The sequence below is a fragment of the Gobius niger genome (genome assembly GCF_951799975.1).
Source record: "Gobius niger genome assembly, chromosome: 10".
Taxonomy (NCBI): domain Eukaryota; kingdom Metazoa; phylum Chordata; class Actinopteri; order Gobiiformes; family Gobiidae; genus Gobius; species Gobius niger.
In genome coordinates, this window is record NC_136861.1 from 24,203,791 (window position 1) to 24,221,768 (window position 17,978).

The 17,978-nt window shown below is 40.2% G+C and overlaps 1 protein-coding gene across 2 annotated transcripts; it reads left to right on the top strand.

The window, feature by feature from the left end:
* The first annotated feature begins 9,109 nt into the window (after positions 1-9,109).
* Positions 9,110-16,952, top strand: samd9l (sterile alpha motif domain containing 9 like). 2 transcript variants are annotated; one of them, XM_079563879.1, is made up of 5 exons: positions 9,110-9,178; positions 9,554-9,574; positions 10,399-10,482; positions 10,637-10,682; positions 12,231-16,952. In XM_079563879.1, exons 4-5 carry the CDS (start codon positions 10,658-10,660, stop codon positions 16,835-16,837), a joined length of 4,632 nt encoding a protein of 1,543 aa, XP_079420005.1. In that variant the 5' UTR covers positions 9,110-9,178; positions 9,554-9,574; positions 10,399-10,482; positions 10,637-10,657; the 3' UTR covers positions 16,838-16,952. The 2 variants fall into 2 exon arrangements, with proteins under 2 accessions (XP_079420005.1, XP_079420006.1); XM_079563880.1 differs by lacking the exons at positions 9,110-9,178; positions 10,399-10,482 and having other exon boundaries at positions 9,543-9,574.
* Positions 16,953-17,978: the final 1,026 nt, after the last annotated feature.

The following is a 17,978-nucleotide window of genomic DNA, read 5'->3' on the forward strand; positions in this document are numbered from 1 at the left end:
GACGTCTTCATCAGATGTTTGACTCCAGCAGAGTTTACTCACCCTGAGCTCCTCTTGGTAGAAAGTCCTCAGTCTGTGATCGAGCGCTGGATTCTCTGAAACAAAAGCATCAACTTCTCAGAATCACACGACTCAGACCTCAGGCCACGCACATCTGGACCAGGGAAGTCTTTTCTTCAGGTTAGTTTAAGGTTTAACTCATGGATGTGTTTGTAAAGCGGGTCATGTGATAAATCACAAGCAGTATGAGCGTCATATACTAATAGATCCATGGTTATATACAGCACTTACTGAGCGCCATGATGTTACTGATGCCAAACAAAGCCTCACATAAGCTCAGGCCCAGCACAAACACTACACACAGCGCACGCGCCACCAGTCACTGTGGCGCGTGCAACACTGAGCGCGTGCACCATTCACTCATAAAAGCAGAAACCGCCAAAACGCTTAAATGTAGCGCTGTTAGCAGCGGCTCACCTGCAGTCCTGACGGTCTGGGCCTGCTCGCTCTGTGGGCGTGGCTCCTGTTCCCGCCAGAGCGCGCAGGTGTCCTGCATCAGCCACTAATTAGGCCTCACCTGGAACTTTCTGGCCCCTTCCGAAACAGCAGATTGGTCAGAGGTCCAGGGCTGCCAACTCTCACGCTTTCACCGTGAGACACACGCATTTGAGTGCCTTCACACGCTCTCACGCCACACTCCTCATATCACACGCTCAACCAAAAAATATCCCTGACTTTTTGCAGTGAGCGGCTGCAGACGCTTTACTTTGTCTGTGTGCCTGTCCACGGCTCCTCTGTCTGTCTGTCTGTCTGTCTGTCTGTCTGTCGTGAACGGCTCATTTTTGATTGACTGCGGAATTCTTCCGCAGTCAATTATTGGTTTTCATGTTCTTTATTGATTGACTGCGGAATTCTTCCGCAGTCAATTATTGGTTTTCATGTTCTTTATTATTATTCCTCTTCCATCTTTTTCCCGATTTTCTAGAGCTTTCAGCACCTTCATGCTTTGTGCAATTTATGCAAGTTATGCATCAAAATGTTCCGCATGTTGAGGAGAAGGGTGCTATTACTTTTGGGACTTCTGCAACTTACGGTTTTTCCGCAATCGGCCAAAATGTCGGAGATTTTTCCCATTGACTTATAATGGGGCTGCCGCAAATCCATGCTTTTCTGCACTTTTTTCTGCATTTTATGCAATTTCTGCACTTTGTGCATGTTCAGCTTATGCAACTTGTGGGTTTTGAGAAAAAATTGGCCTTCTGCAGTTTTCCAGTTTTTTTATACGAGAGTTTGAAATTTTTGCATTGGTGTGTATGGGGGAATCCAGCCAATGGGGCGACTCCAGGCCTTTCAGCCATTTGTGCAGCTTCTGCCAATCAAGCACTGAGGCCATTTCAACAGTTTGACCAGTTTATGGAATATAAAAGTTTATGCAATATTAACAATTTATGCAAATTAAACCACTTTATGCATTTTAAAGCGTTTATGCAACTTAAGAGTTTATGCCATTTAGGACTTATGAATTTTAAAGAGTTTACGCAATTTACATAATTTATGCAAATTAACCCATTCATGCATTTTACCACTTTATGCAGTTTATACAGTTTATGCAACATGACATTTTATGCATTTTACCAGTTTATGCAAAATAGATTATGCAAATTTCACAGCTTTCACAGTTTCAGCAATTTCAGCAACTTATACATCAAAACGTTCAGCATGTTGGAGAGAATTATGCCATTACTTTTGGGAATTGAGCGATTTCCGGTTTTTCCGCAATCGGACGATATTCGGCCGATTTTTCCCATTACTTATAATGGGGCTTCCTCAAATTCACAGATTCTGCGGTTTTTTCCACAGTTTCAGCAATTTCTGCAGTTTGTGCTTGTTCAGCTTCCACAACTTGTCAGTTTTCAGAAAAAATTAGAGTTCTGCAGTTTTCCAGTTTTTTTCTACGGGATCGGGAATTCTGCCATTGATTTGTATGGGGAATTCTGCCCATTCATTTTAATAGGCCCATTCATTTAATGGGACTTCAGGTCTTTCAGCCATTTCTGCAGTTCAAATACTTCTGCAGTTCAAATACTTCTGCAGTTTCAAATACTTCTGCAGTTCAAATACTTCTGCAGTTTCAAATACTTCTGCAGTTCAAATACTTCTGCAGTTCAAATACTTCTGCAGTTTCAAATACTTCTGCAGTTCAAATACTTCTGCAGTTCAAATACTTCTGCAGTTTCAAATACTTCTGCAGTCCAAATACTTCTGCAGTTCAAATACTTCTGCAGTTCAAATACTTCTGCAGTTTCAAATACTTCTGCAGTTTCAAATACTTCTGCAGTTCAAATACTTCTGCAGTTCAAATACTTCTGCAGTTCAAATACTTCTGCAGTTCAAATACTTCTGCAGTTTCAAATACTTCTGCAGTTCAAATACTTCTGCAGTTCAAATACTTCTGCAGTTTCAAATACTTCTGCAGTCCAAATACTTCTGCAGTTCAAATACTTCTGCAGTTCAAATACTTCTGCAGTTTCAAATACTTCTGCAGTTTCAAATACTTCTGCAGTTCAAATACTTCTGCAGTTCAAATACTTCCGCAGTTCAAATACTTCCGCAGCTTCAAATACTTCAGCAGTTCAAATACTTCTGCAGTTTCAAAAACTTCTGCAGTTCAAATACTTCTGCAGTTCAAATACTTCTGCAGTTTCAAATACTTCTGCAGTCCAAATACTTCTGCAGTTCAAATACTTCTGCAGTTTCAAATATTTCTGCAGTTCAAATACTTCTGCAGTTTCAAATACTTCTGCAGTTTCAAATACTTCTGCAGTCCAAATACTTCTGCAGTTCAAATACTTCTGCAGTTTCAAATACTTCTGCAGTTCAAATACTTCTGCAGTTCAAATACTTCTGCAGTTTCAAATACTTCCGCAGTTCAAATACTTCTGCAGTTCAAATACTTCTGCAGTTTCAAATACTTCTGCAGTCCAAATACTTCCGCAGTTCAAATACTTTTGCAGTTTCAAGGATTGGGACAAAGACCCGAACCAAGACCTGAACCAAGACCCGAACCAAGACCCGAACCAAGACCCGAACCAAGACCCAGACCGAGACCCAGACCAAGATCCGAACCAAGATCAGAACGAAACCCAGACCGAGACCCGAACCCAAACCAAGACCCAGACCAAGACCAGAAACAAGACCCAGACTAAGATCCGAACCAAGACCAAGACCGGAGCTAAAAGCCAGACCCAGAAAAAGACCCGAACCAAGACCCGAACCAAGACCCGAACCAAGACCCGAACCAAGACCCGAACCAAGACCCGAACCAAGACCCGAACCAAGACCCGAACCAAGACCCGAACCAAGACCCGAACCAAGACCCAGACCGAGACCCAGACCAAGACCCGAACCAAGATCAGAGCGAAACCCAGACCGAGACCCGAACCCAAACCAAGACCGGAGCTAAAAGCCAGACCCAGAACAAGACCCGAACCAAGACCCGGACCAAGACCCGAACCAAGACCCGAACCAAGACCCGGACCAAGACCCGGACCAAGACCCGAACCAAAACCCAGACCAAGACCCAGACCAAGATCCGACCTAAGACCTGGACAAAGACCAAGTCCAGACCAGGTTGCCATAGCTACCGGAATTAAAACCATAACCAGGTAAACCACAGAAGCCAGGCAAAGTCCAGACCAAGTTACCATAGTAACCTGAATTCAATCCATAACCAGGTAAACCACAGAGGCAAGGCCAAGTCCAGACCAAGTTACCATAGTAACCTGATTTAAAACCATAACCAGGTAAACCACAGGAACCAGGCCAAGTCCAGACCAAGTCCCCATAGCTACCGGAATTAAAACCATAACCAGGTAAACCACAGGAACCAGGCCAAGTCCAGACCAAGTTACCATAGTTACCAGAATTCAATCCATAACCAGGTAAACCACAGAAGCCAGGCCAAGTCCAGACCAAGTTACCATAGTTACCAGAATTCAATCCATAACCAGGTAAACCACAGAAGCCAGGGCAAGTCCAGACCAAGTTACCATAGTTACCAGAATTCAATCCATAACCAGGTAAACCACAGAAGCCAGGCCAAGTCCAGACCAAGTTACCATAGTTACCGGAATTACAACCATAACCAGGAAAACCACAGAAGCCAGGGCAAGTCCAGACCAGGTTGCCATAGTTACCGGAACTAAAACCATAACCAGGTAAACTGCAGAAGCCAGGCAAAGTCCAGACCACATTTCCATAGTTACCGGATAATTTTAGGAGTTTCAAGTATTTCAGGAGTGTTCAGGAATTCAACAGTGTTCAGGATTATAGGAATTTCAAGGTTTTAACAGTTTCAAGGTTTTAACAGTTTCATGGTTTCAACAGTTTCAAGGTTTCAACAGTTTCAAAGTTTCAACAGTTTCAAGGTTTCAACAGTTTTGAAGATTTCAGGAGTTTCAATGTTTCAAATCTTTCAAGGACTTCAGGAGTTTCAAAGAAAGTATTTTAACAGTTTCAAGGCATTTTCAAGGATTTTTCAGGTGACTTCTGCATTAGATCTATTCCGCAGTCAATCGCGCAGCAATTGCAAAATTTTCTAGTTATTATTCCTCTTCCATCTTTTTCCCGATTTTCTCCAGCTTTCAGCGCTTTCATGCTTTGTGCAATTTATGCAAGTTATGCATCAAAACGTTCCGCATGTTGAGGAGAAGGGTGCTATTACTTTTGGGACTTCTGCAACTTACGGTTTTTCTGCAATCGGCCAAAATGTCGGAGATTTTTCCCATTGACTTATAATGGGGCTGCCGCAAATCCATGCTTTTCTGCACTTTTTTCTGCATTTTCTGCAATTTCTGCACTTTGTGCATGTTCAGCTTATGCAACTTGTGGGTTTTGAGAAAAAATTTGCCTTCTGCAGTTTTCCAGTTTTTTTATACGGGAGTTTGAAATTTTTGCATTAGTGTGTATGTGCGAATCCAGCCAATCGGGAGACTCCAGGCCTTTCAGCCATTTGTGCAGCTTCTGCCAATCAAGCACTGAGGCCATTTCAACAGTTTGACCAGTTTATGGAATTTAAAACGTTTATGCAATATTAACAATTATTGCAAAGTAACCACTTTATGGGATTTAACCAGTTAATGCATTTTAAAGCGTTTATGCAATTTACATAATTTATGCAAATTAACCCACTTTTTTACCACTTTATGCAGTTTATGCAACATGACATTTTATGCATTTTACCAGTTTATGCAAATTAGCTTATGCAAATTAAGCAATTTATAAAATTTGAACAGTTTATGCAATTTCTGCATTCGCTTCCCGCAATTCCGCAGTCAATCGCAATGGCGCAGGGGTAAGGGTTTTCTATGAAAGGCTGAGGGATGGGGGAGGGGGGACTCCTCTCTCTGATCCAGATTGACCTAGCGCTACATCACCATGCTGTGTATTCCTAAACCAATGAGCATCTCACTCTAGCACTGTGGGATTCTAGCCTGTCGCCCTCAAGGGTAACTTTCTCAGTTGTTTTTGTGGGGTATTAGAGGGTGGGCTGTATGGGACTAGGGCTGCTTTTTGCCTTTTTGTTTTTGAAATAAGTAAAATGTCTGTACTGAGATTTAATGAAAAGTCAGTGGCTTGTAATGTTTTATTTTTCTCTGTATATCTTTCTCCTCATAGAATGTGATTGTTACGACATGCACCGAAACAAATGTTTTCATGAACTATGGAGCTTCTTTCAAATATTAATAAAATAGCATTTTCTTGGCTATTACTTTGTTGAGTCTTACTTTTCAACAGATAATGCCCTGTGTGCAGTAAATTCAATATTAAAACAATGAAATATTATATATACATACATCCATCCATCCATCCATCTTCTTCCAGTTTTCCGTTGCCGGGTCACATTGCACCAGCCCCTTATGGCTCCTCCTGCAGGTGGTGGGTCCACGGAAGGACGGCCTCATGGTTCTAACCAGGCCTGTTGGTCTCTCATGAGGGGCTTCTGAACCGCTCTTTGTCTGACCCGTCACCTAGGACCTGTTTGCCATGGGAGACCCTACCAGGGGCACGAAGCCCCCGACAACAGAGCTCCAGGATCATTCGGGTGCTCAAACCCCTCCACCACGTTAAGGTAGCGGTTCCAGGAGGGGAAATATTATACATATATTTTTAATTACATTTAAATAAATAGACTTTAAGATTATAAATGAATGCTACGTTCAGTCTAAGGACCCGCCACGCGCGCGCGCGCGCACACACACACACACACACACACACACACACACACACACACACACACACACACACACACACACACACACACACACACACACACACACACACACACACACACACACACACACACACACACACACACACACACACACACACACACACACACACACACACACAATGATTAATAATTATCGATTATTTATCTAGTATTAAACTTATGAAAGTTATTAATGACATATTGAGTAGACATTGCCGACAAATGTTTTACCACTTACGCTATTCAGTGTGTTCTGCTGTTGTATTGCAGTTTTTCTATGGCGTCAGATAACTATCTTTAAAGGCCCTATACCTGATTTTTTTTTTATTGCAAACAATGAAAGGGGAAGCCACTAAATTAAAATGCTATTTGTGGTCCAAACTCAGTCATAACTTTCCTCATATATTTGTAGCATCCAAATTCTGTACAGGGACATTTCACAACTTGCAGGGTCACTTTCCAGGGTCACTTTCACAAAAATGCTGGGAAAATGGCCTGAAAGTTCATTAAAATGATACAAATGTTTTATAATGTGATGCATGTTTTCCCCACAGAGTTTGAGTTTACATTATACTAAAGGAGGACAAAGTCATTCCATTTCTAGAAGTAAAATCAGGTATAGCTCCTTTAAGTGGAGGGCGCAAATACAACATCAACGCGCGCAGTACACAGGCATCGAGGGCGCATGCACTAAAGTGAGCGGCAGGGCCGGACTGGCCACATGTCCATTCTGGAAGAGCACAGAAGGGCCACTGGCTCGAGGGCCACCGGTCCCGCCTCAACCGAGCTTTGCCCAAATCTAAAAGCTAAGAAGAAAAGCGTCAAAATAACGAGAAAAAGAGGATGAAAACATGTGAAAAGCACGGACAAAAAAATCACGACAAAAAATGATAGAAAAAATTGTTCAAATTCAACAAAAATGTAACAAAAACTCATACAAAAGGTGACACAACACAGCAACAGCGCGAGGAAAAAGGTCACTTATGTGGGTCTTAGCTTTCAAATGAGGTGCTACACAGCCAAAAGAGGACAGAATGCATTTGGTTAAGGCGGGTGGTAAGAGGTTAAAATATGTATTTGTGGAAGTGCACAGTTACGCTAATTTGGGCCAGGCTGGTCAGAGTCCAGGGCTGTTTTTCAGTCCCAGTCTGCCCCTGGTGAGCGGTGAATATGTGGAAGTGAGCGCAAAAGCTATGACAGCGCTTGGTCTCTTCATGCGCCTGGTGTTTGCATTTCTACGTGCTGGAGATTTCGGCCGATTCCGCACGTTACGTCATCAGAATAAGGCTGGCCAGTGGATCACAGATAAAACTGAAACCCGTCATCGAACCACTAATTTATAAAGGAACAGATTAAATAAGTATAATTGACCTAATACCAAAAATGAAAAAAGCATGTCATATATCAATATATTATAGCCTAATCTGCTAACTAATTATACTGGCTATAATTCATTAGTGTATTGTTCAACAAGAACGTTGCCTCAAAATAAAAAAGGAATAAATAAATAAATACTATAAAACAATCTGATTGGCCAGAGAACGAGCAGAGCACGTTTCAAAGACCAGCAGATTTGATCAAACATAGCCAGAGGTGGGTAGAGTCGCTAACATAAGCAATACTCAAGTAAGAGTAACGTTACTTTGAAATAATTTTAGTACAAGTAAAAAGTAGTGACCCAAACAATTACTCAAATAAAAGTAAAACAAAAATATTTGAGTACTGTGAGTAACTGTTTGAGAGTAAAAGTTTGATTTATTTACTATGATGCCTTAAATTGTGTGAAACAAAACATAAAATCTTTTGGAAATTGTGATATTTACAAGCGAGAAGTAGGCCTACAATTTATTCAAAAAGTTTCTCAGGTACATTAAAGATAAAAATCGAATATTTTTAACTGCTCATCAGATACACGTAGTTGTTGGAATGTAATTTTATTTATTTATTTTTTGCATGTTCACTGTCAAATCTGGATACTTCCTTATTGTGAATCTTGGAAAGACTTTATTCGTTATATACACACTTATATCCTTAATAACTTTTCACTTACATACTCTGATGTGCTTTTTGGTTTTTACAATCCCTGCGGCTCTAAACGAAAATAATTTTATGTGATAAATCTTTTTATTATTTTTGCAAAATTTCATATTCATAAATGTAAATTTTCAGGTAAAAATCCCCTTTTTAAACTCTACTTGCTCGAAATGGTACGTTCCAAAGCTATAAAGACTCTTGATGCTTTAACCTGTTTTGGGTGCTGCTGCTAAGGGCTGCCTCTGTCATTTTTGTCTTTTTTTAAATTTAGTTATATATTTAATTATTATTTCTTTATTATGTTATTTTTTTTGTTTAACCCCTGGCATAAATGTTTATAACATTAAAATAACTGTTCAATAAATAAATTAAAAAAATAAAACGTTAAAAAAATAAAAAATAAATCTGTGATCCACTAGTCAACCTTATTCTGATGACGTAACGTGCTGAGTGAAAGAAAACTGCGATGGCGCAATGTCCCGAATAAAGCGCGCTGAAATGCAAGCACCGCGCGCGTATGAAGAGACACGCGCTCTGTCATAGTTTTTGCGCTCACTTTTAGTGCATGCGCCCTCGATGCCTGCATGTGTGCCTTATCTGACGCCATAGTTTTCTTGACTGCGCAGTTCTGTAATAACCAAACCTAACACTAGGGCGAGCACTCCACTTCTCGGTTTATGAGGAAATCGAAACTGATTTTCCTCAGTTTTCCTTTTTCCTCCTACAATTAGGTTTCCGTTTACTGATTCTACTGGACCAACACCCTGCTTTATAACTGCGTGACCACTGCACCACTCTGCAGACCAGGGTCTTCTGTGGAGGAAAATAATGCTTTATCACTGTGAGCGCTGAGCAGGCTGCAAGAGAAGGTTTGTAGTATATTTATATACAACATGTGGCTTTTGTTTTGCTTTGTTTGTTTGATTGTTCATATGAGACGAAATTGAGAATGTGAAATATGAGAATAGCATATTGCCGATATAGCGTATGTGCTATCTATCTATCTATCTATCTATCTATCTATCTATCTATCTATCTATCTATCTATCTATCTATCTATCTATCTATCTATCTATCTATCTATCTATCTATCTATCTATCTATCCAAGTAAATGTGCCCATTGAGATCAATAAAGACTATCTTATCTTGGCAGGTCTATGATTAACATTTGCCAGCATCTGTGGCCAAAGCTATCAGGATAAAGAACTGACATTTCATTCCCCTTCCTCTCCTGGTTCTTAAAGCAGACTCGAACACATTACATTTTGGTAAGTTAATTTTAAAAATATTTTTCTTTTTTTTTTCTGTTTGTGAATGGTTCTGCAGAGATACATTGAGAATAATACAGATAGGAATTAAAAGTATATTTGAAATGATTAACAAATTAAATATAGGCTATTCAATTTATGCTACGACGTGACCTTATTGCGTTTCCCTGATGTCACTCAGAAACACAAGGGCGTGTAAGCAGAGGTGGGTAGTCAAAATATTTACCCAAGAGAACGTAAGCTACTTAAAATTAATTTTACTCAAGTAGCTCAAGGAGACATAAAAAGGTAGAGCAGGTCGTCTCGTGATCAGAAGGGCGGGGATTCACTAAAGCTAAAGCCCATTACACTTTGAACAGGTAATGAATGGCCTGTGAGTGTGTCAGTCACAGGTATGTAGTATGCGATCCAGGTATTTGCCATATCACCCTGCTTAGTTCTGGCTGAGCGCTGACACTTCTGTGCGAGCAGTCCACATACAGTTGGGCCAAACAATGCACTTTGCCCAGAATTCACACTGGGAGGGGTCGACTGTCTGGTGCTTCCATTGCAAGGTCCCCACGTGACTCACCGTTAGGGATGGGACAATAATGAAATTTGGGGTCATGATCTTGGCCAAAATAATTGCGATTAACTAATTGCATGGCACTTTTCAGTATTTTCAATTTTTATTTTAGTTCATTAAAATGTTTCAACAAATGTAATCATTCGTCTAATTGTGGCCTAAATATTAACAGTTGAAGACACACTTTTTGTTACTTGTGTGTTATATTTATATGATACTTTGAAATTGAATATAAATTGAAATATTTTCCTCTCCACAGTAAATGTCATCCCAAGGTTTACTCTGGTTCTTGCAATGACTGAACTGAAAACAACCTGAAGTTTACCACACAGAAACATTACAGGTAAGTTCAAAGTTTTCTGCTGTTTGTAAACAACAAAATGCATTTGTTGTTATTATTATTATTATTATTATTATTATTATTATTATTATTATTATTATTATTATTATCATTATCATTATCATCATTATTATTATTTGTCACTTTTCCCCCCCAGATCTTTCACACTTACACAACAATGGAAAACAGCTCCTCTAAAACAAGTAAGTAATTCATCCTATGCTCACAGCAACCCCGTGCTTTGCGCATGTTTCTTGTTGAACACTGTCCAGCAGGGGTGTCCAACCAGAAGCTTGAGTGGCAGTAATAGTGGTAAATGATGACCACATACCGTATTATAGACTCCATAGCTATAGCTCCCATAAGAATTCAATTTTTCCATATCTTTGCTTGATTAATCAAATTTGCCGGTGCCTTTCCTCTTTGCGCATCAAACATTGAGTTTATGAACACATTCAATGAATCTGCAAAAGTTAAGTAATAAGAGATAACTAAATATATTATAACAATCTATCTATATAATAATCTATAATTGTGTTTGTGTTGGCATATAATTTTAGCGGCTCATTGTCCAGGGTGCATCCACCTGTCATGCACTTACTCAACATCTATCTTTACAGTAGAAGTATCGCTGCCATTATTATTTAATAAAAGTACATTTAAGAGAACCCTGCACAGGGATCACACCAGGGTTAGGCAAACTTGACTTTAAAAGTTAACTTCAAGTGCACCAACCGTGAACTTGCACCATTTGAATTTTGCATTTTAGTTTATTTTGCACTTTTTTGATATTTAATACAACAATTATCAGCGTTATAAAACCAAAATAAAAGGGAAATGCCATCCCACTATACATGCCATGGGCCCCACGTTGGTGCAGCGGTAAGCGCTTGTGCTTCACAGCCTTTCACAGACATGTGAACAGGAGACATTTACAGTCACTCCATACTCAGTGATGGTCAGTTTTCCCTGGGGGAAAAGCTGTCACGACTGCACACATCTGCGGCAACGGTCCCTCTGACCACTGCCATGCATTCACGCACACACATCATTCATCCTAGCCTATTGTACATGTTTTTAGTGGTAGGGGAAACCAGAGTACCCGGAGGAAACCTACGCAGACACGGGGAGAACATGCAAACTCCACAAATCCTTTAGTCAGGTGATTCTGGCCATTAAGCCTGGCTCCACATCTGGAGATGGGTCCCCGGGCGCCTGCCACTGCGGCTGTCCACTGCTCTTAAGGGCCTGTCACAATTGGCGTACGGGCACAATGCGATCATTTGCGCCCTCAAAATATGAAGGTCGTGCAAACACTCTCTTTTGGCGCACGGGCATTTGCACGAGCGACCGCTATTGACCGCATGAAAAGGTGTGAATCGCAGTTGGCGTATGTGTCGCAGCTGAATGTCAGGCATGCACAAAATTCAGTGTCGGTCTCGATTGCGACTGAATAAAGCCGCAGCAGGCCGCTACGATCGTGAGAATGGTGAAAGATAAATCATCTCTGTCGCACAGATGGTGAGATTCTGGTGAGACACTGGTGAGCGCCACTTTCAGTCTCGTGCGATTTCTGCTGTAGATAAAGAGGCTGGACACATTAGTGTGAACCTGACCCCCCATCATACTCAAATTTAAATGAAAAATATGTCAATCGTTTGTGCTATATTTGTGCTGTTTTGTGCTGTCAAAATCTTCGTTTGTGCTGTTACCGTTGGTTTTGATTACATTTTTCTTTCTGATATTTGTAGGATTCCAGAACCAAATGCCCCTCGACAAATGGACAGAAGAGGAAGTTGGTACCTGGCTCAAACATGTGGGAATAAAAGAGTGCTATATAGATAAACTGAAGGATGAGGAGGTTACAGGCCCAGCCCTTATCAGTCTACGTGAAGATTATCTAAGAAAGACAATTGGAATGAAAAGTGGCCAAATTGAACTCCTTATTAGTACAAGAGAACAGCTTTTAAAGTCTCAACAGCACAAAGAAAAAAGCAAAAGTGTTGTGGATGATAAAACTGTGCATGAAGAGACCACGGCACCCACCGCTGCACAGAGTTTGGTCTCTGACTCCCAAATACTCACTAACACAGGGGAGCAGCACAATGTTCCCACACTGAGCTGTGAGGCCACAGCTTTAACAGAAACTTTGACTTGGAGTGAATACCGTAAGTTTGATGATGATGGAAAAGACTTCAGATACATCAAACACCGTCTCCTTCCTCCAGAGACAGGAATTGAAAATCTGTTGGTGCCATGCCACGAGTACAAGTCACTAGAGGTCGCACAAAAACTTGACTCAAAAAGACTACAAGTAAAAGTTGCAAGAGAGGTTTTGAGATTTGCCTGTGCTTGCATGAACATGAGATCCAATGGAACCATTCATTTTGGTGTAATGGATAAAGTGAAAGGGACTCACAAACATGGTGAAATCATTGGAGTAGATGTCCAGAACCGAGAGGACTTTGTTGATGCTTTAGACTATATTGAGAGATGTTTCAAAGTCTTACCTCAAAAATGTGTGACAAATGATCCTCGGAAATGCATAAGAAACCCAAGGTTTGTTGAAGTTATTGACAAGGACATGAATGTGAAAACATTTGTTGTTGAGTATGATGTCGTTCCAAATGTTAGTATTCTAAAAGATAAGCTTTACACAGTGGGGATCCCTTTCCATGACAAAGATCAAAAAGTTAAATCAGAAGCCCAAATTCCCTATTGCAGAGTGGGAGCAAACACAGTTCCAATAGATGACCTGTTTTCATCTATCAAAGGCCTCAGCGAAACAGACCAGAAGAGAGAGGAGGCTGAGTCCACTAAACACCACACAACTGTTGAATTCAGAGAAGATCAGAAGAGAACGCTTTCTAAACTTTTAACAGGTGGGAAAAAGCATATGGACGATTCTCTGTTTTACATTATTGTAACCAACAAGTTTCACCCACAACACCTTGAAAACATAACCTTCCTGGTTAACATGAACACGTTTTGTGTTTTTGACTTCGATCCGGACTCATTAGAAACAGGATTATGTTCCACTTTTAGGAAACAGAAAGCTGTGACCCCTCACTTTCTTGATGACTATTTTAATGAGGAACGATCTAACTTAAAAGATATGAGTGACAAACTGGGACTTTTTGAAAAGACCAGCTGGATTTTCTGCAACGGCAGAAATAACTTTTATGAGAAAGAAGAACCCTGTGATGAACAAAATTGGATTAAGACAAGAAAAACGAAACTGAAAAAAGCAGTGTCTTTTATCTGCAATGAACTCTTGCCAAGAAAGTCATTGATTGTGCTCTTTCTGCTGATGTCTGAAGTTGAGCAGCCACTTGTTCAGACCTTTTCTGAATTCTATGAAGAGATGAATGGGCTCGAATCTATAGTGGTTTTATCTGAGTCAAAAGAAAACTACAAAAAATGGTATAGTCTAGCTCAGGCTCAGCTTTCTTGTGACGGGCCGACACTCGACAACATCAGTGTCACGATGCCTCTGAGTCATGTGGATGCCACTGTTCAAAGTATCCAGCTTTCCAAAAACCAAACCACCAGAACATTACCTGTGTCAAGCGGAGGAGTTTGCTTCCTAAAGTCAGCTGATGAAGCAAAGCTTCACTCTTTAGAAATCATCAGTGTGGACCAGTGTGAAAACACTAACCTGGATGTCATGGACGAAGATGAAATCAAACAAAAAGAGATGTATTTCTATCATGGGGGTAAGATTGACTGGATGAACTTTTGGCTTGCTGACAAACACAAATGTGGAGACGTTATTAAAAGAGATGCCTACAATGAAACAAATGACATCCTGGAGAAGACAGTGAACTGTTACAACACCATACGCCCCATCGAGAGCGTACACATATACCATCATCCTGGCAGTGGAGGAAGCACAGTGGCACGACAAGTACTCTGGACATGGAAAAACAAAGCACGATGTGCAGTTGTGAAGCACTGTAAGGAGATCACTACTGTGTGTGAACATGCTGTTAAACTAAGAGAACATGAGGAGAGGGACCAGAACCACTGTCTGCCTGTGCTCTTGCTCTTGGAGGATCAAAAATCAGATGACATAGATTTTCTCAGAAGAGAACTCAGAAACGTTATTACTACCAAAAACATAACCTCATGTGCTGTGTGCTTCATTCTGCTCATTTGCACAAGATCAAATGACCCAGGAAGAATGTGTCGAACGTCACAAACTGTGACAGTCACCCATGAACTGTCAGAAAATGAAAAGCCCATGTTTACAAAGAAAGGGGAAGAGCTTAAGATGACATTGGCCTTAAAAGACACAAACTTCATCCTCACTTTTGTGCTGCTGAGTGAGGGGTTTGAGAGAAAGTACATTGAGGATTTTGTCAGAAATACACTTGCAAAAATTGATCCTTCATCACAAGTCACTCGCCTCATCAGATTTGTGGCTCTTCTCAACTGTTATGTGGAAAACTCCCATATGTCTGTGTCACATTGTGAGGCTTCTTTGGGAATAGTCACCTACATAGATAAACTTCACTATCATGCATTTGTAGATGGCCTCAGTGAAGAAGCAAAACTGCTTTTTGTAGATCTCAGAGAAGACACAACACACATCTCCTCCATTCGCATTATCCATAAGCTGGTGGCTGAAGAGCTGTTAAACCAAATGTCCAAAGACCTGCCACAAAGTGAAATAGCAAAGGACCTCATCACAGACAAAGTACTGATTAATCACAGGTTTGGTAAAGATGAGTTTCTGAAGTTCCTCAGGGCCCTCTTCATCAGACGTAACAAAAAGAGTAGAGGAGATCTGAAAGATACTGATTTTTCACCTCTGATTGAGCACATCACAAAAACAGAAGAGCTTCAGAAAGCTGTTGTGCTGATGACAGATGTTTATCATTCTCTAGGAAAAGATGGCATTGTGGCACAACAGCTGGCTCGTTTGCTTTACACAAACCATAGATTTGAAGAAGCTCTTCAATGGGCTGAGGAAGCAAAGTCCTGTCTTCCTTATGATCCATTTGTTCTTGACACATTGGGGCAAGTTTATAGACGATGGTTCCGCCACTTATATGACAGTCTTGAAGAAGAACCGTCAATTGAGAAAGCAATTGACATTGTAAGCATTGCACAAAAAGCAATTGTTGCTTTTAGAGACGCTGAAAATGCACCCAAGAAAGAGACTGTGAGTCTAAACAGCTCGTACTATGGGGAAGTGGATGTGGGCTGCAGGCTGTTGAAATTCCTTTCTAAAGTGGATGTCTTTGCATACAAACCTGGAAAATTGCTGTTGATGAACTACCTGCTAACGGACTTCATCCCAGAAACTCTCAAAAAACCCTGGCAAAAGTTTCACCCACTGTTAAAAGGCTTACAGAACAGTTTGTTCCATGCACTTGAGCACATTTCTGAGGATCTGTGTTACTTTCAAACTGATATCAGTGAAGAAGATGAGGAGCTTGATACACGTGGCCCTGAACAAATATACTTGCCTCGAGAGTGGCTCACAAAGAAAAGTGAAGAATACGCTAACTTTTTTTGTGATACAATCGATGTCAACAATGCCCAACAAGACAATGCTATTGTACCTGCTTCTCAAAACTCGCAACTTCAAAGACAGATGATGACTTACAAACTTGGAGGAGGAAATGTAACATCAATCCTGTCTCTGATCTATCGTAAAGACACAAGGAAATCTGCAGAAAACCTGGAAAGAATTCTCAGCATGTATGAACACTTACAATTGAAAGAACTTGACCCAGAAGAACTTTCTCTCTACATCTTTTGCCAAATTGCTCTTAACTGTATCAAGTCTGGATCAACAAAACTTTCTTCTCTCAAAGAACTTCAAGATCTTGTCAAGTGTTGTATTAAGAAAAGAAGATTTGTTTTCCCAGTAACTGGGCGCTATCTTGTGTCCCTTCTACTTTGGCCTGAAACAGACAGTGAACTAAGTCCCACAGACAGTGAGATCCTGTTAACAGCTATTGATGATCTCCAGAAATTCTCTGAGCCAAAAATCAAAGAGGTGATACCAAGAAAACGCAGAACCGTAGACCACTTTTACTTTGGGAAAGCTCGGGGCCTTAATAAGATAGTGCACAAAAGTGTGATTGATAAGCAAAATAGAGGTCCCAAGAGAAAAGAAAAATGGTTGGGAGGGGAAGTTTGGAAAAAGAGGGAGGTTACCCAGTTGCTGAAGCGTGTTGATGGTTGGACTGAAAATGGAATGTTGTTTACCAAGTGTGGAGACAACACAATCAGGGTATTCCCTCGATATTCTGCTTCCCTACCACTTGGAAATGAGAATGTAACCTTCTATCTGGGCTTTTCATTTACTGGGGTGGTTGCTTCAGACATTCAAGTTAATGAATAAATACATATACAAATACGCTGATTACAACTTGGCTTCTATTCTTTATACCTAGTTTTAATGAGTATTTCTGATATGTTGTAATGCAGTGGTTTTCAAACTTTTCACACCAATTACCAGAGCCAGGACAAAACGTGGACTACAGGCTAAATCATGATTAGATAAACAAACCAGGATACTAAACTAAACCATTAAAAAAAAAAAAATTCATCAGTACTGCAGTAGTAGTACTGCTGGTCGTAAAAGTAAGATCGAATTTACTTTCAGCTAGGGAACCTCTTGTTTTACCATTTATTATTTTAATGTGTCACCTGGGTTAATAAAAAAAATAACAATGTGAACAAGTTGAAATGGTTTATTTCTTAGGGATTTATTAAATCATATTCAAAGTTGGATTATGTAACTTATTTTTCAAGGAGTAACAACATAACACATATATTTAATGACTGTCCAGTATCTAAATTTCATAAAGTTGCTGTCTGCTTGTGGTCAGTGAAATCTAATGTCTAGCGGCCTTGAGCCCCATCTGTCTGGGACAGGCGTAGTAGTTGTCCTGGGACACTCTGTAGTTTGGGTTTGCATAGACAGGAAACTGGGCTTCCTCCAGTTGTAAAGAGGTCTCAGGGACATCCTGGGCCACAGTCTGCTGCTTCCTGCTCATTTCCACATAGATGGGAGCAGAGGGCTGACGTTCATGCTGTTTAGACTTGACCTAAGTATTGCAACAACAAAAAAAAATCAATTATTGTTGGCTATTTGCTTTACTTGGTTTATGGTACATGGCCCTGCCGAGTCTATACGTTTTACTTGTTCCAATGATTAAAGATAAAGCTGGTAAACTAAGCAGTATGGACAACTATCTAGTTCTATTTCAAAAGTGCTGATCAGACGTGAACCGTATCTATACAGCTGCTGTTTTAAACCAGAGCATGGTACTGATAAATGTAGTTTTGAAATACTAAATAAATATTGTCAACTATATTTGTGTTTACTTGATGCTTCTAAAGCTTTTAATGGAATCAGTTATGAGAAACTACTTGAGAAAACTACGGTTGAAAACTAGCTTTAGAGCTGAAACTTACATATGCAGAAATGTCAATGTGCATTACAAAAAATATATATATATATATATATATATATATAT